The 27,222-nt window shown below is 44.4% G+C and overlaps 1 protein-coding gene across 2 annotated transcripts in view; it reads left to right on the top strand.

The window, feature by feature from the left end:
• The window catches only part of ADGRD1 (adhesion G protein-coupled receptor D1), a 159,680-nt gene extending 139,919 nt beyond the window's left edge, over positions 1–19,761 (top strand). For both annotated transcript variants that reach the window (XM_087703755.1, XM_087703754.1), the window contains 4 exons: positions 9,277–9,403; positions 12,485–12,526; positions 17,400–17,492; positions 19,346–19,761. In XM_087703755.1, the coding sequence (XP_087559881.1) occupies positions 9,277–9,403; positions 12,485–12,526; positions 17,400–17,492; positions 19,346–19,441 (358 nt within the window). In that variant the 3' untranslated portion in view covers positions 19,442–19,761. The remainder of the gene's footprint in view (positions 1–9,276; positions 9,404–12,484; positions 12,527–17,399; positions 17,493–19,345) is intronic.
• The last annotated feature ends 7,461 nt before the right edge of the window (positions 19,762–27,222 follow it).

Raw genomic sequence — 27,222 nt, 5'->3', positions numbered from 1 at the left:
CAGCACAATAATGCCTTTGCCAAGAGTGTACAATACACTTTAAGGAATCAAAAGCCTGGCTGAACAGTTTTTTGCCATGTTTGGAGCAAGATTTGTGTTACTTTGTTGAGAAAGAGAAGGAGAGAAAAAATAAAATAAAGGAATCCTCCGTTATGATAGTATGCGAGGGTTACATTAATCATGGAAACTGACTGGCAGGCGTTATGAGTTTGGGAGGCTTTACATGTTGACGGCGCTTATTCATTAAATCGGATTGTGTGGATCGGTAATAAATGAGCTCGCTTGATAAGGAAGAAGTTGGCTGCAACAGAACTGCACACCCAGCAAACTTTGCAGCAGCAAAGGAGAAACACACACACACACACACACACACACACAGAGAGAGAGAGAGAGAGAGAGAGAGAGAGAGAGAGAGAGAGAGAGAGAGAGAGAGAGAGAGAGAGAGAGAGACCATATGGACTCTGGGTCTTTGATATTCAGGATGCGTAAAAGCCGAGGGAGGGGGGAAGCCCTAGGTAATAATTTTCAAGCGAAAGATTTGCTGCTTTGGAATTTTAATAGAGGCGAAAGATGTGATTAATTAAAATTTGTGTGCTTTCAAAATGTTCTCCCGAGCACAGAGCGAGTGAACTTATTTTAATGTCTTTTTTCCTCCTTCTTCTATTTAACCCAGGATGCAAATAATTCAATACCTAAATATGTACAGATGGCTATGCCAAAATGCTTTTTTGGGGGGTGGGGTGGGGTGGGTGTGAGGGGTGTGTGTGTGTGAGGGAAGGGCTGAAAGGCAATTACAGTGGAAAGTGGGGGGGAGGCGTACAATCGCACATATCCTTATAGTTACGTTTTCCCCGATCGTGGTGGTAACCAACCACAGATGTAGATGAGCCCACAATTTTCTCCCCCCCCACCAATTTTTTTGTATTTTTTATTCTCTTACATACCATTTTAAGTATACATTCACATAATTGTTATTCTTCTTTACATTTTTCGTTCTTATACATTTATTATTTCATTTAATAGGTTATGATATACAGTTTGGGTTGCTATATTTACTATCCCTTCCTCCTGCTGTAACTCCACCTTATTTCCCCTTTCTTTTCTCCCTCTCTCCCTTCTCTACTTCCTTCCTTCCTCCTCTCCTTCCCCTTTCTTCCTCCCTTACCTTTCTCCTACTCCTACACTTCCTCTTTCCCTTCCTACCCTCTCTCCTTCTCTTTCTCTCCCTTCCATCCTCCTCTCCTTACCTCTTTCTTCTTTCCCCACAATTTTCTGTGTCTGCTTTTATTGATTGTGATTTTGGAGCAATAAGTTTAAATATTTAGAATAGAATAGAACTGGAAGGGACCTTGGAGGTCTTCTAGTCCTGTCCCCTGCTCAAGCAGGAGAACCTATACTATGTCAGATAAGGGACTGTCCATTGTCTTCTTAAAAATTTCCAGTGATGGAGCATCCACAACTTCACACACACACACACACACACACACACACACAACACACACACACCACACAGAGAGAGAGAGAGAGAGAGAGAGAGAGGAGAGAGAGAGAGAGAGAGAGAGAGAGAGAGAGAGAGAGAGAGAGAGAGAGAGAGAGAGAGAAAGAGAAGATTGCAAAGGAAACATCCCCTAAAATAGATGTTTAACTCTATCATCTTTGTTCCCACAACTTGAGAGAGAGAGAGAGAAAGAAAGAAAGAGAGAAAGAGAGAGAGAGAGAGGGAGAGGGAGAGGGAAAGAGAAAGAGCAAGAGAGAGAGAGAGAAAGAGAAGATCGCAAAGCAAACATCCCCTAAAATAGATGTAGAACTCTATCATCTTTGTTCCCTGGTAACCGGTGGAGAATTTTTATGTGGCACAGTCAGGAAGCCACAAAACTATATTTAGCCATGTAAAATCTGGAATGGAGATTGGGGCCTTGACAGAGAAAAAGAATTATCCAAGGCTGAATCCGGATGATTCATCCCAAACTCTGGAGCAGAGTAGAATTCTTGTTCTGTTTTTAAAAAAAACAAATCTGCCATGTTTACTATTGCTGAAAACAGTTCCTTGTGGTCAGTGGTGGGATTCAAATATCTTAACAACCGGTTCTCTGCCCTAATGACCAGCTGGGTAGGCGTGGCTTGGTGGTCTTGTGACTGGGTGGGTGTGGCCAACTCAATGTCACTCAGGGCGATGGGCGTTTCGCCTTAGCTGTTGCAATGTAACCGGAGAGGCAGTTTCTGTAAGCAGGGCAATAAAAATTAAGCTAGAAACAACACCAGAATGTTTCCTTCCTGCTTTCCTTACAGGATTAGCCCTGTAAAGTGGAAAAAAACAGTTCTCCTAATTGCTTAGAAAGTTAACAACCAGTTCTCCCGAATAGGTGCGAACCGGCTGAATCCCACCACTGCTTGTGGTCCAGCTAAATGTGGTTGATTTTCTGTCATCAGGTGGGTCAGATCTGTCCAGATTTCTTCGAAAAATCAATGGAGATTCTCAGTCTCCCATGATTGTCCCAAAGGTGTTCCCCCCCCCAAAAAAGGCAACTGGACTTTCATTGTTTTTCCTTGAAGACCTTTCACTTCTCATACAGGAAGCTTCATCAGTTCTGAATGAATGGTGGAGGATGGAAAGATTTGTATTCCTTCCAGTCATCTGGTCGTTAGCGCTCTTGCTGAGACTCACTGAGGTCACAAGGAGGTTTATCTGGGCCTTCAAGGTCACCTCCAACTGATTTGAGCCAGATATATGCATGCAAGGTTGCATATATTGGAGACAGTGGCATACACAAATTCCTTCTTGCCTATAGAATAGGGGTGGGTTTCAAAAATTTTTACTACTGGTTTGGTGGGCATGGCTAGATGGGGGCATGTGACTGAGTGGGCGTGGCCAATTTAATGTCACTCATGCACACTCAGTCACATGACGCCCCCCCCTCACCAAGCCATGCCCACCAAAACGGTGGAAAAACATTTTGACCTGGGGGGGGGGGGGGGCTCCAGCCTCACCGGAGCTAAGGGAGCAGGTGCTCAACTACCCAGTAAGAAAAAAAAGTTCTTGTTCTCCCCAGTCCCCAGGAACACCCTGCAGGCTTCAGCAGGGCTGGGAGGGGGAGGGAAAAACGGTTCCACCACAAATCCGCGAAGCCCTTCTGCGCGGAGACATAGCGCGAAGACTAATTTGCGCCGTTCTAAGCGCTAGGGAAAAACGCAACCCTACCGCGATGACATAATCACGGAGGGCAAAATCGTGCATTCCCAAGCACTCAATACCCTAACCCTAACCCTAACCCTAACCTTAAACCTAACCCTAACGCTAAACCTAACCCTAACCCTAACCCTAACCCTAACCCTAACCCTAACCCTAACCCTAACCCTAACCCTAACCCTAACCCTAACCCTAAACCTAAACCTAAACCTAACCCTAAAACAAACCCCTAAACCTAATCCTAATGCTTACCTTAATTGAAGTCGGCTTTCTGCCGCGGCGCCGTTTTAAAGCGCCCTTCTGTTGCCGCGCTGTTGTCGTGGCGGTGATGACGCGCGGTGATGACGTCGCAGCTTTATCGCCGCGATTTTATCGCCACGATTTTGACCAGCGCGGTATTGTCGTGCCACGGGAAAAACATCCCCGTTTTTGTGAAAAATGGGCAGAAAATGGGCTGGGTTTTTTGCAAAAAACAGAGGCATTTTTGCCTTGCCCCAGCCCTGCTGAAGCCTGCAGAGTACTTCTGGGGGCTGGGGAAGTCAAAAATGCCTCCAAGTTTGTGAAAAATGGCCTGGTTTTTGCCCATTTTTGCCTTCCCCCAGCCCTGCTGAAGCCTGCAGAGTGCTTCTGGAGGCTGGGGGAAGGCAAAAACTCCTCCATGTTTGCAAAAAAACGGCCCATCTATGGGACTTCTCTGGGATGTGCACACCATTAAAAAAGGGGAAAATACATTTTTTTCAATGAAGATTGTTTTGCGCATGTGCAGAACAGAAAATAAAAATGGCGGTGCCCAGAATAGAACCAGTATGGAGCATCGAGGTGTCAGGTGAAAGGTAGAGATAAAAAAGAGCTACCAGGGGTATTGCTGCAGTAGAAATGCATAAATCGAACCCAGGCAGCTAATTCACAGGCTTGCAGCCGAACGATAAGTTCCAGTTTTCATAATCATTTGTCAGTCAGTTAAAGAGGGTGCTTTTCAGGGAGCAGATGAGTAATTGCACCCCGTGTATAAAAAGAGGGATGGGTGATTTAAAGCCAGTTAATATCCCTGTCCCCATTGTAAAATGACTCCATTAGAGAAGTGGTACTGATTACTTCCCTACTTTGAACTGAATAGATCAATAGGCCTTCCTTGGTTGTCAGATTGTTGATCAAAACCCATCCTGGCTAATCCTTCAAAAATCCAATGAGTCTGGCATCCAGGATAAGAACAAAGGGCGATCTAGAAAGCTATCTAAAGCCTTCTAGTTCTCCAGGATAAGATGATCTAGAAAGATAACTAGACTTTCAGTTCCCCAAGATAAAAGCAGAGACTGATCTAAAAAGTTATGTAAAGACTTCCAGTTCTCCAGGATAGCAGCAAATGGTGATGTAGACAGATTTGAAATCTTCTAGTTTTCCAGGATAAGAACAAACACTGATCTAGAGTCTAGACAGTTGTTTGAAATCTTCTAGTTCTCCACGATAAGAGCAAAGGATGATCTAGAAAGATATTTGAAATTTTCTAATTCACCAGAATAAGACCAGTGGATGATCTAAAGTCTTCTAGTTCTCCAAGATAGCAAAGGATGATATAGACAGTTATCTAAAGTCTTCTAATTCTCCAGGATAAGAACAAACAATGATATATTCTAGACACTTATTTGAAATCTAGTTCACCAGGATAAGAGCAGAGGGTGATCTAGAAAGCTATCTAAATTCTAGTTCTCCAAGATAGCAAAGGATGATCTAGAAAGCTATTTAGCCTTTCAGTTCCCCAGGATAAAAGAAGCAGAGATTGATCTAAAAATTATATAATGACTTCCAGTTCTCTAGAATGATCTAGACAGTTCTTTGAAATCTTCCAGAAGAAGCAGAGATTGATCTAAAAATTATATAATGACTTCCAGTTCTCTAGAATGATCTAGACAGTTCTTTGAAATCTTCCAGTTCGCCAGGATAAGAGCAGAGAGAGTGATCTAGAAAGTTATCTGAAGTCTGCTGATTCTGGGTGAGGTATAACTTTCAAGGATGTGTGTCAGCTGACCTCTCAATTGATGACTCTTCTTAAAATTTTCAGATCTCAGTTAAAATGCAAAGAGGGCATCTCTAGAATTTTTTAAAAACAGGAGTGGACCAGGTGTGATGATCCAGATGCAAGGGCTCCAGAAGACATTTTTTATGATCGATGGCCAGAGTTGTGAAGGTTAACAGGACAACCTTTGGAACTCTTTGCCTCATGATAAATTGATTTATTTTGGTGTCTTTGAGATAGTTTTGGCAACTGTTTGGACAAGTCCCTGTAGTATTCTTGGCAGGACTTTGGAAGTGGTTGACTTGAGGGATTCTTACATAGCTTCCAATGCTCAAGTAGCATGGTCAATGCTCATTCTGGCTGTGAGCTCCGGGGCTGTTACATTCCTCTGAAAAGTTGTCAGGGTTCGAAGTAATACACCCACAGCAAACAAAACTCCCAGGCAGGTAGTTTCCTCAAAGAACAGTTTTATTGGATATATCATATTGGCACAAGCTGCTGAAAACCGACTCTGAATATTCCTGTGGTTTTCACCTAATTAAAAGTAAAAGTTTTTTCCCCTTCCCCAAACCATCAGTCACACGGTCCAATCGAGGTGCTGTCCGGTTGCCTGGTAACTTCATTCCTCCTCTCCCCGACCACCTGTGGGAATGTCCTTGGTTCCCAGGAGAAAGTATTTTGTTTGGACTACAAAACCCCAGCTGTCTCTATTCCCTCCCCTCCCTATCCCTCAGCTCCAGTGTGGCAACACGGAAGCCTCAAAATGGCCTCGGTCAGGTCAGCTTCAAGGTTGGTCAAAGTATTCTTGAAAAATATTTAAGAGCAAATGTTGCTCTTGGTTTAGAGGAGCCCTCTATGGACAGCATGGTTGCGGATGAGAAGGTCATTTAGGACACCTTCTTCACAATCTCTTCCACAGGCCCAGTGGGATCTCTTGAGGAGAAGCACCAACATTATTGGATTAGATACCTTGCCGTAAGGAGCATCGGCATTATTGGATTAAATACAGATGAGGAAACAGATTCCATCTGTTACAGAAACAGCTGTGCATCTTGGCACATGATTTCAGCTTGTTTTCCTACATGAGAAGCTCAAGGAGAATCTCCCTTGGGTTGAGGTTAACTTTGAAGGATCACAAGAGCCAGCCAGTGGTGGGGTTTGGAGTTTCCCTGAACCAGCCATAACATTAGCTATGAGTTCTCCCGAACCTGGGCGAACATGTAGCAGCCCACCCCTGCATATTTTCAACTTTCTAGTCCACCTTACGGTCCATAGGATTCCTGTGGTCCTGCGTCTGAATGCAAAACACCAGAATAACAGAGTTGGAAGGAATCTTGGAGGTCTTCTAAGACCCACGACTGCTGGGCCCAATCTGCTACGAATCATATTGTTGAAGTCTGCGGATGACACAGCAGTGGCGGGTCTTATCGGGGATGACAATGAAGATGCTTCTAGGGAAGGCTCTGGTGGACCGGTGCAATAAATGTAACTTGATTGTACCTCTTCTCTTCTCTTCTCTTCTCTTCTCTTCTCTTCTCTTCTCTTCTCTTCTCTTCTCTTCTCTTCTCTTCTCTCTCTTCCATCCCATCCTATTCCTTTTCCTTTTCTTTTTCCTTTTCCTCTTCCTCTTCTATTCCATTCTATTCTATCCTCCTCCTATTCTATTCTCTTCCTCTTCCCCCCATTCCATTCCATTCCATTCTATCCTCTTCCTCTTCCTCTTCCTCTTCCCCTTCTCCTTCCCCTTCCCTTCCCCTTCCCCTTCCCCTTCCCATTCCATTCCATTCCTTTCCATTCTATTCTATTCTAGCCTCCTCCTCTTCTCTTCTCTTCTCTTCCATTCCATTCATCCTTTTCCTTTTCCTTTTCCTTTTCCTTTTCTTTTCCTTTTCCTTTTCCTTTTCCTTTTCCTCCTTTTCCTTTTCCTTTTCCTTTTCCTTTTCCTTTTCCTTATCCTCTCCTTTTCCTTTTCCTTTTCCTTTCCTTTTCCTTTTCCTCTTCCTCTTCTATTCCATTCTATTCTATCCTCCTCCTATTCTATTCTACTCTACTCTACTCTATTCTATTCCTCTTCCTCTTCCTCTTCCATTCCATTCCATTCCATTCCATTCCATTCCATTCCATTCTATTCTATTCTATTCTATTCTTTCCCCTTCCCCTTCCCTATTCTATTCTATTCCATTCCATCCTTCTATTCTATTCTATTCTATTCTATTCTATTCTATTCTATTCTATTCTATTCTATTCTATCCTCCTCCTATTGTATTGTATTGTATTGTATTGTATTGTATTGTATTGTATTGTATTGTATTGTATTGTATTGTATTGTATTCCATTCCATTCCATTCCATTCCATTCCATTCCATGAGGTTCTCTACTTTTGGGCACCACCAGGGACCAATTACATGGTGTTGTGGTCTCCTGGCGGTCTGCGGAGCTGGCAGCAGAGTTGGATAGTCAGAAGGTTGGGGAGGAACATGGGCCAGTCCTGGAGTCTGGAGAAGGCTCGGATGAGGGCTCTGCATTGGAGGCAGAGAGGGCGCCAGGGTCATCTGGGAGTTATGTGCTGCCTCCGGAGCCTCCAGAATCAGACATCAGCAAGGCAGTGGAACAAGGGGAGCCTGTTCCCAGTGTGTGCATGCGCAGAGCTGCCAGAAGGCAAGAATAGTTAAGACAAAAGGGGCGACTTGGGAGTAAGGCTTGGAGATGATTGGCCCCTCTCATAAGACATAAAGGAGAAGCAAAGCACATGAGCTTTTGCAGGAAACAACTTTGCTCGTTCTGGTCGGTTTAAACTCTGAAGCTCCATGTGGCCTTGCAAAGCTAATTGCCAATTAGGTGTTTTGCAGCGTTTCAAGGGAGATAAAGTTGGGTGCTTATCAGCCTTATCCCGAAGGACTGTGGCAGACTTCTGTCGGACTCTTTACAAACTATTTGTGACTCATTACAGGCTGTGAATGAACATAATTCACAGTCGTTGAAATAAAAAGATGGTTTTTGGGACTAAGCCTGTGCTTTTTTACTGTCTCAGGGAGTCAGAACACATGGAGAGAGGTTGCTCCACAGACTGGAGAGGGTGTGGTTTTGTGTTCTGCCTGCAACCTGTGGATAGGGCTTCGCTTGTTTGCGTGGCCTGGTTTCTGGTCCATGCACTGCGGAATTGGGGATCCCTGTCCACCCTTTGCTCAAGCATCAAACCATGTAGCCTTTTCAAGATCAACCAAGGCTCTTCTTCTCAGAGGTCCTTCCTTGGAGCCAAAGGGAGCATCTTGAGATGCTTAACATCCATAATCACTATTTGCTTGAAACATTTTTCGACTCAGCAGTCAAATTACGCAATCTCCACCGAAACGTCCAGAAAATGTAGTGAGGCTTGTTCAATTGTGACTGCCGTTCAAAGGATTCGGCATTTAATTTATATGCCTGTTAAGGCCAGAGAACTCCGTATAAATAATGCTATGTTTTGTTCCTTTCCGATTTTACACAGAATGTTATTAGCAGTCTCCTTCTGGAACCAGTTTTCTCTTATGCACCGTATAAATCAATCAAACTATTCATCCTCTAGCCACAGTGCCTTATTGTGCTCATTGCAACCCACAACATGTAGAGAATGCTGCTGCGATCTCTTTGCTGTTGAGAACAAAACCACTCCAAGAATTACATATGAAAATAAGGGTCTGTCAGAGCTTGTTGCAGAAAAATCAAATCCAGAAAGCACAGACAGATAACTGAATGCAGCAGGATTCATTAACTCCTTTATATACGTAAGAATAGATGAATAAATGTACATTACTAACAGGTGGTTCTTCCAAGTAAACACAAGGCAGGAGAGTTACAGGCAAACACAAGCAGTTGGCTTCCTTTCAGCAGACAAGCCCAGGCAGACTGCTAGTTTACTTCTCAGGGCAGCAGACTGCTTTAGTTTCTGTTTCAATTCTCTGCACAGACTCAAATCTGTTTAAGCTCCCATTGGCTGACTTAGTTGCTGTGCCTATTCATTGGCTGACCTTGTTCCCATGTCTCTCCCAGTCATTAATATTTTAACAGGGTTAAAATCTATTCTTTGTCTCAACAGATTGACAGCTAAAGCAGTTGCTGTCCTCCTGCCTATCTTGGGAAGTTCATGGATCTTTGGCATCCTGGCGGTGAATGAACGAGCTTTGGTGTTCCAGTACATGTTTGCAATATTTAACTCATTGCAGGTATGGCCAGTTAGGTGTACAATTCTCTCAAGATGCTATAATAAAGTTTGTTGTATTTAACACAGTAAGGTAACCTAATAGCAATAGCCCTTAGACTTATATACCTCTTAACAGTGTTTTATGGCCCTCTCTAAGCAGCTTACAGAGTCAGCCTCTTGCTCCCACAATCTGGGTCCTTACTTTACCGACCTTGGAAGGATGGAAGGCTGAGTCAACCTTGAACCTGGTGAGATTTGAACTGCCAAATTGCAGGCAGCCAGCAGGCAGCAGAAGTAGCCTGCAGTACTGCACTCTAACCACTGCGGACCAAGGAAAGAAGGAAGGAAGGAAGGAAGGAAGGAAGGAAGGAAGGAAGGAAGGAAGGAAGGAAGGAAGGTCAATAGCACTTAGACTTATATACTATTTCACAGTGCTTTGCAGCCCTCTCTAAGCGGTTTACAGAATCAGCATTTCCCCCCCAACAATCTGGGTCCTCATTTTACTGACCATGGAAGGCTGAGTCAACCTTGAGCCGGTCAGGATTGAACTGCTGACATTGCTCTGAGGATTCTATTACATTGATGTTTTCAAGAAAACTAAAGATGATGGTCAAAAAGGCTGATTCTTTGGCTCCTCCTCCTCACCTTCTAAAAAATTGAGCTTCCCCCAAATTCCTAAAAATATTGATGAAGTGTAAATCAGAATAACAGAGTAGAAAGGGACCGTGGAGGTCTTCTAGTCCAACCCCCTGCTTGACCAAGAGACTATACCATTCCAGGCAAATGGTTGTCCAATCTCTTCTTGAAAACTCCCAGTGTTGGAGCACCCACAGCTTCTGGTGGCAAGTTGTTCCACTGGTTAATTGTTCTCACTGTGAGGAAGTTTCCCCTTAGTTCTAGGTTGCTTCTCTCCTTGATTAGTTTCCATCTATTGCTTCTTGTGTGACACTTACAATTCAGCTACCTGACTTTTCCTAACTGCAGCAACTCATCAGCAAGTCATCAATGTATCCTAGTGCTCCTTGACCTCTCAGCGGCCTTCGATACCATCGACCATGGTCTCCTTCTGCGGCGATTGCGGGAGGTGGGAGTGGGAGGCACCGTTCTTCGGTGATTCTCCTCCTACCTCTCGGACAGGTCGCAGTCGGTGTTGGTCGGAGGGCAGAGATTGACCCCTAGGCCCCTTAACTATGGGGTGCCGCAGGGTTTGGTCCTGTCCCCCCTCCTATTTAATATCTACATGAAGCCGCTGGGTGAGATCATTCGCCGGGACGGGATAAAATACCACCAATATGCGGATGATACACAGTTGTATCTGTCCGCCCCGTGCCAACTCAGTGAAGCGGTTGAAGTGATGTGTAAGTGCCTGGAGGCTGTCAGGATCTGGATGGGGATGAACAAGCTTGCACTCAATCCTGACAAGACCGAGTGGCTGTTGCTGTTCCCTCCCAAAGATTGGTCTTGTACTCCATTTCTCAGGCTGGGGGGTGAAATTATACGCCCCTCAGACAGGGTTCGCAATTTGTGAGTCCTCCTGGATCCACAGCTGACTTTAGAACATCATTTGTCGGCTGTGACCAGGGGGGCATTTGCCCAGGTTCGACTGGTGCACCAATTGCGACCCTACCTGGACCGGGAGGCCCTAAGAACAGTCACTCATGCCCTTGTGACCTCAAGACCGGACTACTGTAACGTGCTCTACATGGGGCTGCCCTTGAAGAGCTGCACTTGCTGCCTGTTGGTCTCCGGACATGCTTCAAGGTGCTAGTCATTACTTTTAAAGCCCTACATGGTATCGGACCTGGGTACTTGAGAGACCGCCTCCTGCCAATCACCTCCCTATGACCAATTAGATCCCACAGATTAGGCCTCCTCCGAATACCATCTGCTAGCCAATGTCGACTGTCGACCCCTCGGGTGAGGGCCTTCTCTGTGGCTGCTCCGGCCCTCTGGAACGATCTCCCCGTGGAGATCCGGACCCTCACCACCCTTCCGGCTGTCCGCAAAACCACTAAGACCTGGCTGTTCCGGCAGGCCTGGGGCTGATGAGTTCCTGGCCCCACTTAAACTGTTGTGACTGTTGCTCTGTTTTAACTTGCCTATTTCTGTTTTTGTTTGTATTCCCCTTCCCCCCTGCTTGTTAGCCGCCCTGAGTCTCTAGGGAATAGGGCGGCATACAAATGGAATAAACATTTAAAACATTTTTATTGTACTGGCAGTCCTCGACTTACAACAGTTCACTTAATGACCATTTGAAATTGCAATGGCATTGAAAAAAAATGACCATTTTCCACAATTCTGATTGTTGCAGCATCCCCATGGTCACACCATCAAAATTCGGCCACTTGGCAACTGACTCATATTTATGACTGTTGAAATGTTCCTGGGGTCATGTGATTCCCCTTTTTGTGACCTTTTGACAAGCAAAGTCAATGAGGAAGCCAGATTCATTTGAGAACTTAACCACTGCAATGATTCACATAGCAACTTTGGCAAGGAAAGGCATAGGGACAAAATTCCCTTAACCAGTTTCTCCCTTGACAGCAGAAATTTCAAGTGTGGTTGTAAGTTGAGGAAATTTGTACACTAGTCCTAGTCAACAGGACGTGGTGACTCAGGGGCTAAGAGGCTGAGCTTGTCGATCAGAAAGGTCAGCAGTTCGGTGGTTCGAATCCCTAGCAGAGTGAGCTCCCTTGACTTGTCCCAGCTTCTGCCAACCTAGCATTTCGAAAGCACGTAAAAATGCAAGTAGAAAAACAGGAACCACCTTTGGTGGGAAGGTAACAGCGTTCTGTGTGCCTTTGGCATTGAGTCATGCCGGCCACATGACCACGGAGACTTCTACAGACAGCGCTGGCTCTCCGGCTTTGAGACGGAGATGAGCACCGCCCCCTAGAGTCAGGAACGACTAGCACATACGTGCGAAGGGAACCTTTACCTAGTCAACAATTGTGTGCAAGGTCACAGACCTCCAAAAAGTGTTATGTATTTGTTATAGAACCACAAATCTCCTTCCTTAACTCTATTAGCTCCAAATGTTCTTTCTGACTCTCTTTGCTTTAAAAAAACAAAAAACAATAAGAATTTGATTTTATCGTTTCAGGGTTTTTTCATCTTTCTCTTTCATTGCCTCCTGAACTCAGAGGTATGTTCCCATCTCCACCCCATTTCAGGGAATAAAATCCAGTTGATGCTGAATAAAATAAAATCCAGTTGATGCTGGAATAAGAATATTGTTATGTATCCTGTTAGCAGGGAAAATAATACATTGATTTAAAGTTTATGCTGTGAAACAGCCCTTGTGTTAGGGGAAATGTGGCCATTTAATTACAAGGCTCTAGGGAAAATATCTTTTGTTTTGCTACAGAACATGTATAGTTTATATAATGGTATATTTAGCTGTCACCCCCATAATTTATAGCGTTCGCAGAGAACTAGTCCGTCAAGGACTCCAGGCATTAAAGCAAACAGCCACTGTTCATATACCCGGATTTTTTATTATTATTTTTACTCTATATCTGGTTAAATCAAAGCTCATGGCATAGCTACTTAGTTCTTTTGAAATATTACCACCCAATTATCATCTAAAAATGCCAGAAGGGACTTCATTAATTATGTCAGGAATAACCATGTCAACTGTACTGAATTAGTGAATGGAATTTAATTTGGATTGCATTTATAAGCAAATTCAATCAAATTGCATTTTTGTCCTACCCTTAAGGGCTTCTTTCACCTGGTGATTTTTGAGAGCACAATTATAGCCACATTGCGGGCAAAGACAACCTCATGTTCCCAAGGTTGCATAAACCCAGGATTGGCAACTCAATGACCTCCAGATGTTTTCCCCAAAACTTATCAGGTTTTTTAAAGAAAATGTTAGGGAGTTTGAGTGCTGGAGCTGAATATGTCACAAGGCCTCCAGGATGTCACCTTCTGGTGTAGATGCAAAGATTGGAAGAACCCATAATGATGTCCCAAAGGTTCTTTTCAGATTAACGGAGTTGGAAGGGACCTTGTAGATCATTTAGTCCAACCTCCCACTGAAGCACCATTTCTGACAGATGGCAGTCCAGTCTCTTCTTGAAAGCCACTAGGGAAGTTCCCACAACTCCTGAAGGGAACTTATGTTCCATGGTTTGATTGTTCTCACTGTCAGGAAATTCCTCCTTATTTCCAGGTTGAATCTCTTCTTGTTCAGTTTCCATCTATTATTCCTTGTCTGGCCTTCGGGTCTTTGGAAAATAGTTTGACCCCCCTCCTCTCTGTGGCAGCCCGTCAAATATTTGAAGACTCCTATCCTGTCTTCCCTGGTCCTTCCCTTCACTAGACTAGGCTTGTCCAGTTCCTGCGCAGCCACTTTCTCAAGAGGCAACTGGACTTTGTTTTTCCTTGAAAAGGTTTTACTTCTCATCCAAGAAGCTTCTTCAGTTCTCATCCAAGAAGCTTCTTCAGTTCTCATCCAAGAAGCTTCTTGGAGGAGAAGTGAGATGTCTTCAAGGAAAAACAAAGTTCACTTGCCTTTTGAGAAAACCATGACCTAGATGACTGGGAATCTCCATAGACAAACCTATAACTACGTTTTGGTAATTTCAGAGGTAAGAAATGTGCACCCCAGATCCCCTGCCATTCTCGGGAGTTTAAATCAAAACATCTGAAAGACCTCGGGTTGTGTCAGACTTTGTTGCAGAAAAATCAAATCCAGAAAGCCACACACAGATAACTGATTACGCTAGATTCATTAACTTCTTTATATACATAATAACAGATGAATAAATGTACAACACCAGCAGCAGATTCTTCCAACGTGGTAGAAGTTACAAGCAGAACACAAGCAGGAGAGAACAGTTTCATCTCAGAGTTCAGAGCAGGCAGATCCAGTTTCAGTTTTGATTCTCAGCACAGACTCAGGTCTGTTTAAACTCCCATTGGCTGATTTAGTTGCTGTGCCTATTCATTGGCTGACCATATTACCATGTCTCTCCCAGTCATGAATATTCTATCAGGTTGCTATGTCCCAAAGTTAACTACATCACAGGGAAAAACTTTGAGGGGGCTTTCCTAGTCTGTGAGGTCCTACAGCCTACAGATTTGAACATTGGGTGCTGTCTAACAAAATGAAATTTAATGGGGAAAAAAGGAAGGTTCTACATTTAGGCAAGAAAAATTAAATGCACAGGTACAGTACAGGTGGTACCTGGCTCAATAGTAGTAGTAACTGTGAGAGGAATCTTGGAGTCCCAGTGGGCAACCATTTAAATAGGAGCCAGCCATGTGCAGCAGCTGCCAAAAAAGCCAACACAGTTCTAGGCTGCATAAAGAGAGGGAGAGAATCAAGATCACTCGAAGTGTTAATACCACTTTATAAGGCCTTGGTAAGGCCAGACTTGGAATACTGCATCAGGTTTTGGTCGCCACGATGTAAAAAAAAGATGTGGAGACTCTAGAAAGAGTGCAGAGAAGAGCAACAAAGATGATGAGGGGACCAGAGGCTAAAACATATGAAGAATGGTTGTAGGAACTGGGTATGTCTAGTTTAATGAAAAGAAGGACTAGGTGAGACAGGATAGCAGTGTTCCAATATCTCAGGGATTGCCACAAAGAAGACGGAGTCAAGCTATTCTCCAAAGCACCTGAGGAAGGACAAGAAGCAATGGGTGGAAACTAATCAAGGAGAGAAGCAACTTAGAACTGAAGAGAAATTTCCTGACAGTGAGAACAATTAATTAGTGGAGCAACTTGCCTCCAGAAGTCGTAAATTCTCCAACACTGGAAGTCTTTAAGAAGATGTTGGATATCATTTGTCTGAAGTGGTGTATGAGTTTCTGCCTAGGCAGAGGGTTTGACTAGAAGACCTCCAATGGCCCCTTCCAACTCTGTTATTCTATAGCCCTATGATTCTATTGTATAGCTTGAATACCTTCCCCATCACATCAAAATTGACCTTTTAAACAGCTTTTAGCCCAATGTTCTTCTTCTTGCCAAAACGAGCTTCTTCGCTGATGCCAAAGAATGTCAATGAGAGAGAAATGATTCTTCCCCTTCCTGGATACAGCCCATCCTTCTTCTCCATCCTTTTGCTCACTTAGATCTCATTTCTTCTCCACCGCTGGTGAGCATCCCCGAAGGGAGACCGAAAGAATAGAGACAATTTCAGGTATTCATTAAAAGGTCATTTAGATCCCAATTGGACAATAGGGGAAAATTATACATTGCTATTCTAAGAAGACTGCCTGCATAGCACCATTGAGTGCCACAATAGCTGTTCCAGGCTGATACGCCAATTAAGACACGTAGGCGGATCTATTTAGTGTTTCCTTTTTGATCCCTCATCCAGAAATTTCGAACCCGTCAGCCACCTCTCTTTGAGACCAATACAATTTCAGCCAAACATTGCTACAGAGCTACCTTATCCCAACACAATTGCTCTTCTGGACCGTAATTTGCAATATTTCATACCAACTTCCCTTCTGGGTTCAACTGGAGGCATCACAGCTGGAGCGTTGTTCAGCTGGAGATATGATTTTTTAAAGGACAAATTCACTGGAAGCAATCTGATCCCATTAGTCGAGGGATAAGTCAGTTGAATGAACCAATAGTAATAGCCCTTAGACTTCTATACTGCTTCATAGTGTTTTTACAGCCCTCTCTAAGCGGTTTACAGAGTCAGCCTCTTGCCCCCAACAATCTGGGTCCTCATTTTACCCACCTTGGAAGGACGGAAGGCTGAGTCAACATTGAGCCTGATGAGATTTGAACTGCAGCTAGCAGTCAGCTGAAGTAACCAGCAGTACTGCACTCTAACCACTGTGCCACCTCGGCTCTTAACCAGGGATGCCGTTTGAGGGAACCAGGAGTGCCGTTTGAGATATCTGTGGCTTTTGAGTTCTACAGAAGCATTTAGACCTAAGCTGTAGATTTCCATTTCTGGAAATGAATAGGATAGGATAGGGTAGGGTAGGGTAGAGTAGAATAGAATAACAGAGTTGGAAGGGACCTTTTTTTTTTTTTTTAGCAATAGCAGTAGACTTATATACCGCTTCATAGGGCTTTCAGCCCTCTCTAAGCGGTTTACAGAGAGTCAGCATATTGCCCCCAACAATCCGGGTCCTCATTTTACCCACCTCGGAAGGATGGAAGGCTGAGTCAACCCTGAGCCGGTGAGATTTGAACCGCTGAACTGCTGATCTAGCAGTAGCCTGCAGTGCTGCATTTAACCACTGCGCCACCTCGGCTCTTGAAGGTTTTCTAGTCCAACCCCCTGCTTAGGCAGGAAACCCTACACCACTTCAGACAAATAGTTGTCCAACCTCTTCTTAAGAACTTCCAGTGTTGGAGCATTCACAATTTTCGGAGGGAAGCTATTCCACTGGTTGATTGTTCGCACTGTCAGGAAATTTCCCCTTAATTCCAGGTAGAGGATAGTATGGAATGGAATGGAATAGAATAGAATAATAGAGTTGGAAGGGACTTTGGAGGTCTTCTAGTCCAACTCCCTGCTCAGGCAGGAAACCCTACACCACTTCAGACAAATGGTTGTCCAACCTCTTCTTAAGAACTTCCAGTGTTGGAGCATTCACAACTTCTGGAGGCAAGTTCTTCCACTGGTTAATTGTTCTGTCAGGAAATTTCTCCTTAGTTCTAGGTTGCTTCTCTCCTTGATTAGTTTCCACCCACTGCTTCTTGTTCTACACTCAGGTGCCTTGGAGAATAGTTTGACTCCCTCTTCTTTGTGGATGATAATGGTGAAGAAGAATGAATGAAGGGCACACATCTTTTTAACCAAGATGGGAAACTTTCTGGGAGGATACTTCTTTTCATTGCCTTAGTCAGGATAGCTAGTCCTTGACTTATAACCCTTTGGGTAGGCATCATTTGACGTTACAATGGTGCTGGAAAAAAAGGAGTCCATGAGGAAGGGAAATCAGCCTGTGGAAAGGGAGCAAATTGGGACTGCCGAGGAGGTAGCCTCAGGAATTCATATCTTCCTAACTCAGGACATCTTTCTCTTCTTTTCCAAGGTCAGAGCTGCCTTTAAGCACAAAACGAAGGTGTGGTCACTAACCAGCAGCTCCATCCGCAACATCAATGTGAAAGCTTTCAATTCTGACATTGTAAGTATGGCTAGAACCCCTCAGATTTCTGTCTTCCTCTAAGGAGAGTGGAACACCCCATATAAATGAAATTGGAAAAGGTTCTTTCCTACCATGTCTTCTCCAGCATGTTCTGCTGCAGACCTATGTGCTGTTTTCAAATCGTCATTATTGGTGATTCAGAATAGAAATAGATCCATCCCTTTCATCTCCATCCCCAAGCAGGAGACTCTAGACCAGGGGTGGCTGGCTGGGGAAATCTGGGAGTTGAAGTCCACAAGTCTTAAAGTTCCCAAGTTTGGACACCCCTGGTCTAGACCATTCCAATACTGGAATCCAGTTGGGAACCATCCAGGTTTATTCCAGTGGCACCAATATTGATTTCCACTTCATGCTGACTTTGGTAAGGGCAGAGGTGGGTTCCTATTGGTTCGGACCAGTTCAGCCAAACAGGTAGTAACTTGGTGGCCTAGGTCGCTGGAATCGGTAGTGATCCAGGCCTGCCACATCATTGAACCGGTTCTCCCACGGCATTGCCATCTTGATTTTCAGTTCTGTGAATGCGCAGAACAATTTTCATTGCAGAAATGTATTTTAATTTAATTTAATTTAATTAACCACATTTATATGCCGCCCAATCCCGAAGGACTCCAGGCGGCTTACAAAAATAAAGAGAGGGAAAAAAAGACACCTCAGCTGAGGTAAAAAAAAGCTCAGCTCACCAGCGCTGACACCAAAGGTGGTCTTTGAGTGCTGGACGCATGCACGAAGCACACTGTCCTAGAACCGGTAGGAGAGATTTGGAATCCCACCACTGAATGGGTGGTATCAGAGATGAGATGCTCATAGGTAGCATCACTGAAAGACCAGTTGTTGGGGACAAATCCAAGAAGAAGGTAGTCACTCTCTTACCTGTGCTTGGGAGGTCTATCATATGATGCATAAAGCTGGACCAGATGAGTTTCATCTTGAATCCAAGAGGTGCACGAGAGGAAGTGTGTAGGTACTGAATATTAGCAATTCCTCAATGCTTCATCAATGACGGGTCCTTGGTGCTCTCTGAGCTTGGTTGCTTTTTTCCAGATGTTTCATTACTAGGTAACATCATCACTGCTGGATAACAAACTAGGCAATACCACTAGCACTGATGATGTTATCTAGTTTGCATAAAGAAACATCTGCAAGAAAACAAACAAACTCAGAGAGCACCAAAGACCTCGCATTTCAACCCTGATCTACAAATATCCTCCTTTATTGGCTTCCACCACAAATCCGCGAAGCCCTTCTGCGCGGAGACATAAGCGTGAAGACTAATTCGCGCCGTTCTAAGCGCTAGGGAAAAACACGACTCTACCGTGATGACATAATCGCGGAGGGCAAAATCGCGCATTCCCAAGCACTCAGTACCCTAAACCTAACCCTAACCCTAACCCTAACCCTAACCCTAACGCTAAACCTAACGCTAAACCTAACCCTAACCCTAACCCTAACCCTAACCCTAACCCTAACCCTAACCCTAACCCTAACCCTAAAACAAACCCCTAAACCTAATCCTAACGCTTACCTTAATTGAAGTCGGCTTTCTGCCGCGGCGCCATTTTAAAGTGCCCTTCTGTTGCCGCGCTGTTGTCGCGGCGGTGATGACGCGCGGTAATGACGTCGCGGCTTTATCGCCGCGATTTTATTGCCGCACTTTTGACCAGCATGGTTTTGTCGTGCCATGCCTTTATTGCTCCATCAATTATCCATTTTTTAAAAAACTTTTGTATTATGTGTTTCTTTTAATGTTGTACGCCGCCCTGAATCCTTGGGAGAAGGGCGGCATATAAATCTAATAAACCAAACCAAACCAAATTCTTTCTTTCTCAATCCAGATAACTGTGACCAAGCCCGCAACAACGCCAACCAAAGTCAACACTAATGACAAAAGCAGTCAATCTGGCAACAAGATCGATCTTTCCGCCGTCTGACATCGGCCCCTGTTGGCCCTTCCTTCTGAGACCCAGGCAGACCACACCCTCAGGATCTTCGATTTGTTGCCTGACTACCTATTACTCTCTGAGAATTTGTTCCCGTAGGAAGCACCTCTTTACTTCCTTCCGGCTAAATTGAGGAGGGGCAAAATTGCCCATTGGACTGAATCCATACTTTCAGATTTTCTGGGCTTGGTGTGACCTCTTTTTGGCTGGGAGGACTAGCTATAGAATAGCCAAGGGACATTTTACACTGGATGGTCATCTAAGCACTGGCAGGGATGAAGCTGAGGAAGATGAGTGGGGAGGCCCCAAAGGTGGTTTTTCAAGAAGCAGCTGGACTTTCTGGTTTTTCTTTGAAGACATTTCGCTTCTCATCCAAGAAACTTCTACAGCTGTGACCAACTGGTGCACTCAGATGTTGGTGGTACACTTGTCCGCCCCAAGGATAAAATACCCAGACACAAACTAAGCAACGTTGTATATGCAGTATAATGCAATGAGCCTTGTACAGATCTGTACATTGGGGAAACAAAACAGCCACTTCATAAACGCATGGCTCAACATAGGAGAAACAAACCCATCAGGACTAGATTCAGCCGTCCACCTTTATTTAAAAGACAAATGCCATTATTTTGAAGACAGCAAAGTCCACATTTTGGATGGAGAGGACCACTAGTTTGAATGAGGGATTGAAGAGACCATCTGTGTCAAAATTGAACAGCCTTCTCTCAACAGAGGGGGGGGGGAGGCAACATCATCTATCACCACTCTACAACACAGGAGTCCTTTCAGCAGTTCCAAGAAGGCTCTGCACCCATTTGCATCACTCAGGTAACCCTGAGGACACAGACAAGCCTCCAAGTGGCCTCAGGGACCCTCTAAAAGGATGCAAATGACCAGCTGTCTGCAAGGAATATAAATCCTTCCATTCCCCACCATCTGGTCTGAGCTGAAGAAGCTTCTTGGATGAGAAGCAAAATGTCTTCAAAGAAAAAACAGGAAGTCCAGTTGCCTCTTGAAAAAAGCACTTTTGGGACAACCAGGACCTTGGAGGACTGAGAATCTCCATAGACATGTGTGGGGAAGAGAACTCCACTAGATTCTCTGGATCTGAAAGGCTAAATTTTCTCATGACACTAACATTGAAGAGCTCTTGACCAGCTCTCTATATGTCTATGCATTAGATAGTTGAAGGATACAAAGGAGAGACCAGGAAATAAGATAAAGGTTCCTCTCGCACATATGTGCTGGTCCTTCCCAACTCTAGGGGGCGGTGCTCATCTCCGTTTCAAAACCGAAGAGCCAGTACTGTCCAAAGACGTCTCCGTGATCATGTGGCCAGCATGACTCAACGCTGAAGGCGCACAGAACGCTGTTTCCTTCCCACCAAAGGTGGTTCCTATTTTTCTACTTGCATTTTTACGTGCTTTCGAACTGCTAGGTTGGCAGAAGCTGGGACAAGTAACGGGAGCTCACTCCGTTATGCAGCGCTAGGGATTCAAACTGCCAAACTGCTGACCTTTTTGATCGACCAGCTCAACTTCTTAGCCACTGAGCCACAGTGTCCTGTCTACACCAGGAAATACCCCACTTCAAATCTTGCATTTGAAGCAAACAATGCAGAAGTAAAGACAGTGTGACCAAGCTCTGTTTTCTAATCCTGGCCTGGAGACCAGCAGAAATAGCAGATGTTCTTTTTGAGCCTCAGGTGCATCTGCTTGGTGGTTCTTGGGATCATCCTGGTTGTGATGGACACCTGCAGCTTCATATCATTGCAAAAGGCTTTTATCTCACCTGGGGAAAAACACCTGTACGGAATCCTCCCACCTTCCCAGATGAGACTCAGTGTCTCTGCTGAGTCCTGTTTGCAAGCCGAATGGAATTATTCTCCCTTGTTGAAAACCACAGTTGCTTCGCTGTCCATCTTGCCAGACAGAACAAAACTTGAATGCCAAACAGCCACATTCGTCCCCCCCCCATTTGCTCCAAAGCAAAACGAAATGAAAAGAAACAACCAACCCACCTCTGCAGAAATGAACAAGACAGGAAAAAATGACTCTGAGGTGTCAACCAGACTGCAGCTGGAATTGTGTGATTATCCACGGATGTCATTTTAATTTTTTTTATTCCTTTTTCCTGATAAGCAAACTCTTGAGTTTTTCCAGCCGTGCAGCAATGCTGTTGCTTCTGAAAAGAAAAGCAACATTTGATTAATTCAACCAAGGTCTCTCTGCCTCCCTTTATGGATTTTTCTAGTAGAGGGCCCTCGCTGACCAAGTTCCAAGAACTTCCTAAATACAGGGTATCTTGACAAAAAAGCAAGCACTAGAAGCTTGCTTTTTTAAAAGGGAGAAGCAAACAGGAAACAAAAGAGAGAGAGGGGGGGGAGAGAGGATGAGAGAGAGAGAAATAAGAGAGAGAATGAGAGAATGAGAAAGAGAGAGAGAAATAAGAAAGACAGAATGAGAGACAGAAATAAGAGAGAATGAGAGAGAGAAATAAGAGCAAGAATGAGAGAAAGAGAGAGAAATAAGAGAGATAGAATGAGATAGAATGAGAGCAAGAATGAGAGAGAGAGAAATAAGATAGAATGAGAGCAAGAATGAGAGAGAGAATGAATGAGAGAGAGAAAGAGAGAGAGGGAGCAGGGAGAGAGAGAGAGAGAGAGAGAGAGAGAGAGAGAAAGAATTGCTGTGTGGAAGATTAGCTTTTCATGCTAATTCAAATCTAAGCATGTCCAGATGAAGCTAGAAAGATTTTGTCTGGCGACCTGAAGATACATTATTAATGCATTGTAGAAAATGACCCAACTTGGTTATCTGTCTAATTTGTCCTAGGATAACTGGTCTTCGTTATATCCAACATCTTCTTAAAGACTTCCAGTGTTGGAGCATTTTCCCACTGATTAATTGTTCTCACTGTCAGGGCATTTCTCTTCAGTTTCAAGTTGCTTCTCTCCTTGATTAGTTTCCACGCATTGCTTCTTGCCCTGCCCTTAAGTGCCTTGGAGCAAAGCTTAATCCCCCTTCTTTGTAGCAGCCCCTGAGATATTGGAACACCGCTATCATGTCACCCATGGTCCTTCTTTTCATCAGACTAGACATACTGGGTTCCTGCAGCATTACCTTGGAATGGTTGTCTGCATCTTAAGACCCATAACTTTCTGTCCACCTTTGATGTCTTGATTTGATGGCGTGTTAGACTTCCCGGTAGACTCCATCTCATATAGCTTCATAGCTCCATAATTTCCAGTCCTGTGATTTCTTGGTCTTCACAGAATGCAGAAGTTATCTCTCGATGCCTTCCCATCTTCCGGCTACCTATCAAATGAGGCAGCTTGTTGTCTGATTCACCTGCAGATATGTACCACGCCCAGATGTTTCATAATGACCCATTAACTTCTCCCTCTCTGTCCCTTTTGCCTATGGGTGTTCACCATAATTTAGGAGTACATTGGCACTGTCACCAGTACTAATCATAGTATGAAGGTCTAGTTTTTTGACTACCCTTAGAACTGGGGTTGCACATTCCAGCTTCAACTAACCAAGGTTAAATTGAACAAATTGTGGTTAAAATTCATGATGATTTAGATCAGGGGTCAGCAACCTTAAACACTCAAATAGCCATTTGGACCCGTTTCCCACAGAAAAAACACCGGGAGCCACAAAAACCCTTCCCATGCCTGACTTATTTCCTGAGCAGCCACAAAACTAGCCTATGTAGTTGAATTAAAGGTTATGTTGTCTTCTGAAACTTTTCTTTTCTTGGATTTATCCATGGTTGCCCACTGGGGGTCGAAAAGCTCAATAAATCACATGCCCATGAGTGTTGCACATTGGGATGAAGAGGGATGAAAGAGTCACATGCAGCTCCAGAGCTGGGGTTGCTGCCCCCTGATTTAGATAAAACTTTGCTATTACAACCTGCTTACAACTGAAGGCTTAGCAGGCACATTCATACAACACACTAAATGTAGGGCAGTTAGCTCCCATTTATGTTGAACATTTTGTGGCTTATCCTGTTGGTTGCCTTAGAAATTGGTATGTTGTATAAACCCAGAAGGTTAAACTAAGTTCTGAAATCAGAATAAATGTGCTTACTTATCGTAGTTCAATTTCCATCTCCTCCTATGCATTTAAATACCCCTCTCTTAAGCATTTAAAAAATTTAAAAACTTTTCAAACACCAGATTGGATTTAGAGTAACAAGACACTGTATTAAAAATCCTCCTTTCAGTACTTTTTTTTTTAAAAAAAGAGAAGAAAGCTATATTTAATCCTCTCTATATATATTTTGTGTTGCTTGAGCTTGTTGTATTTTGAGTTTGTGATATACAGGGTTACAAGCATGCATATATATGCATGTACATTAAATGTAAATAAGCCATAAATTTTTATTTTCAATAGTTCATCATCCTGAATGGTATATATTTTTTCATTGTGTTGCTGAATGCAGTAAATATGCCCGAGGATTTTCGGTTCCCCCCCCCACTTTTTTTTTACTTTTTTTAAATCCCCGCCTGTAGCCTTTTTCTAAAATATGAATACCCCAGCATTTATTTATGGGTCTTATTTTTTCCAGCTTTTTGCAATCTGTCTTCGGAGCAGCGTGGGGATGTCAACAATATGAAAGCTTAATTGAATGAGATGTGATCTTAAAAATAGATTAAATAGCAGCAAAAATGATGACTTTGCCCGTATAGGAATAAAATGGTTAAATAGATCACCAATATCTTTTCTTCTTCTTCTTTTTTCTTGACTGGAACAACAGTAGGGAAAAAAAACCTCCTCTCTTCTAATCCAAAGTGGATATGGACTTGACATTAGTAGAAATAGTATAAATAGAGACGTAGCACCAATAGAGACAATTTGTAGGTCAAGGTTGAACTATTGGGTCCATGGTCTTGTCTGAGCTTGGTGGTGTCAACTGGCCTGCTCTTAGGGCATCTATCAGAACCCCAACAGCTGGTTTTCTTGCAGAGGTTTCATTGTGCAATAAGGTAATGTCATTAGGAACTAAAAGGGAGACAGCTTTGTGGAAAGGAGGAGAAGGACAACAACTGTGGGCTCCTTGGTGCTCTCAGAGCTTGGTGTGTTACTTAAGACATTTCATTACCTAACAAGGTAACATTATCAAGGCTGAATGGGAGACAGATTTGTAGAGAGGAGGAGGAGGAGGAGGGGAAGAGGAAGAGGAGGAAAAGGAAGAAGGAGAAGGAGAAGAAAGAAAAGACTGTGGCTCCTTAGTGCTCGCTGAACTTGTTGGGTTTCTTGCAGATGTTTCATTGTCCAGCTAGGTAACATCATAAAGTCTAGAAGGGAGACAAGTTTTTGGAAAGGGGGAGGAAGAGGAGGCGGACTATGGGCTCCTTGGTGCTCTCTGAGCTTGGTGTGTTTCTTGAAGACATTTCATTACCCAGCTAGGTAACCTCATCAACTCTAAAAGGAAGGCAGATTTGTGGAAAGGAGGAGGAGGAGGAGGAGGAGGAGGAGGAGGAGGAGGAGGAAGAAGAAGACTGTGGGCTCCTTGGTGCTCTCTGAACTTGGTGGATTTCTTGCAGATGTTTCATTGCCCAGCTAGGTAACATCATCAGGTCTAAAAGGGAGACAGGTTTTTGGAAAGGAGGAGGAGGAAGACTGTGGAGTCCTCGGTGCGCTCTGAACTTGGTTGTTTTCTTGCAGATGTTTCATTAGCCAACTAGGTAACATCATCAACTGATGTTCTGCTGGTTGCTTAACAATCATAGCAAAGAAGCCCTCAAATCACATGCAATTCTCTTAGCAACTGCCTTGTCCCAACTGTCGTCGTACGTTGAGGACTACCTGTAACGTCCTACTAATGCAATTCCCATCGTTGTGTTCACTGGATGGATGAACGGAGAGTTATTACTTCCTCAAGATGTTTTAATGAAAACTTTATTATTTAAATGACAGAAATGGCCCAGCAGGGACCGAAATATCAGTGTCGGCGTCCTGCTACTATAAGGAAGATTAATTACTTTTCTGGGGTAGGGGAGAGATTCTTTTCTCTCCTCCTTCTGGACGTGCTGCTTTATGGGATGAGTATCTCATGTTCTCCAATATCTACCCGTGTTTTCCCAAAAATAAGACCCTGTCTTATATTTCTTTTTTGCTACCAAAAAAAGGCACCAGGTCTTATTTGGGGGGGGAAGGATGTCATCCATTGACACACCTGGCTTATGTGTATTGCCCCCAGTCTCCTATTCACTGTCAGAGGCCTTCAGGAATGTCTTCTGCTGCCAGTAAGGCTTCCCTGATGGCCTCTACAGCCAATAACAGACCTCTGGATCAGAGGTGGGTTCCTACCAGTTCGGACCGGTTCAGTAGTAACTCGGCCTGCCATGCCGCCAAACCGGTTCTATTGGCGGTGCCTTAGGCAGCGCCATTTTGTTTTTTGCTTCTGCACTTGCGCAGAAGCAATTTGTTTGTACTGTGCATGCGCTCATAGCGTCCATCAAGCACACTCACGCAGCGCATCCCTGAGAAAACCGGCAGTAGCAGCAGCTGGAAACCACCCCTGTTCTGGATCAATCCAGAGCTGTTATTGACTGTAGAGGCCTTCAGGAAAGCCTTGCTGGCTGCAGAAGAAATGGGCCAGCAAAGCATGGGTTGGGGAGTGCAAGGTCTGACTGAAACTGTCCGAAGGTAAGTAGTAGGCAGGGGTGGAATTCAGCCGGTTCTGACAGGTTCTGGAGAACCAGTAGCAGAAATTTTGAGTAGTTTGATGAACCGGCAAATACCACCTCTGGCCAGCCCCAGAGTGCGGTCGGAATGGAGATTTTGCAATTCCTTTCCCCAGGAGTGCGGAGGGAATAGGGATTTGGCAGTATCCTTCCCCTAGGATTGGGGAGGGAATGGGGATTTGGCAGTAACCTTCCTCTGGAGTGGGGAGGGAATGCGGATTTTGCATTATCCTTCCCCCTGGAGTGGGGAGGGAATGGGGGTTTGGCAGTATCCTTCCCCTAGGATTGGGGAGGGAATGGGGATTTTGCAGTATCCTTCCCCTAGGATTGGGGAGGGAATGGGGATTTTGCAGTATCCTTCCCCTAGGATTGGGGAGGGAATGGGAATTTTGCAGTATCCCTCCCCCTGGAGTGGGGAGGGAATGGGGGTTTGGCAGTATCCTTCCCCTAGGATTGGGGAGGGAATGGGGATTTTGCAGTATCCTTCCCCTAGGATTGGGGAGGGAATGGGGATTTTGCAGTATCCGTCCCCCTGGAGTGGGGAGGGAATGGGGATTTGGCAGTATCCTTCCCCTAGGATTGGGGAGGGAATGGGGATTTGGCAGTATCCTTCCCCTGGCGTGGGGATGTAATGGGGATTTTGCAGTATCCCTCCCCCTAGAGTGGGGAGGTAATGGGGATTTTGCAGTATCCTTCCCCTGGAGTGGGAGGGAATGGAGATTTTGCAGTATCCTTCCCTCAGGATTGGGGAGGGAATAGGGGTTTGGCAGTATCCTTCCCCTAGGATTGGGGAGGGAATGGGGATTTTGCAGTATCCTTCCCCCTGGAGTGGGGAGGGAATGGGGATTGGGCAGTATCCTTCTCCTGGAGTGGGGAGGGAATGGTGATTTTGCAATATCCTTCCCCCAGGATTGGGGAGGGAATAGGGATTTGGCAGTATCCTTCCCCCTGGAGTGGGGAGGGAATGGGGATTTGGCAGTATTCTTCTCCTGGAGTGGGGAGGGAATGGGGATTTTGCAATATCCTTCCCCCAGGATTGGGGGGGGAATAGGGATTTGGCAGTATCCTTCCC

The sequence above is a fragment of the Thamnophis sirtalis genome, unplaced genomic scaffold (genome assembly GCF_051295495.1).
Source record: "Thamnophis sirtalis isolate CommonGarterSnake01/CBP01778 unplaced genomic scaffold, rThaSir2_p1.2 scaffold_2, whole genome shotgun sequence".
Lineage (NCBI taxonomy): Eukaryota > Metazoa > Chordata > Lepidosauria > Squamata > Natricidae > Thamnophis > Thamnophis sirtalis.
The sequence above is the reverse complement of the archived record's forward strand: the minus strand, read 5'-3'. Positions and strand labels throughout refer to the sequence as shown.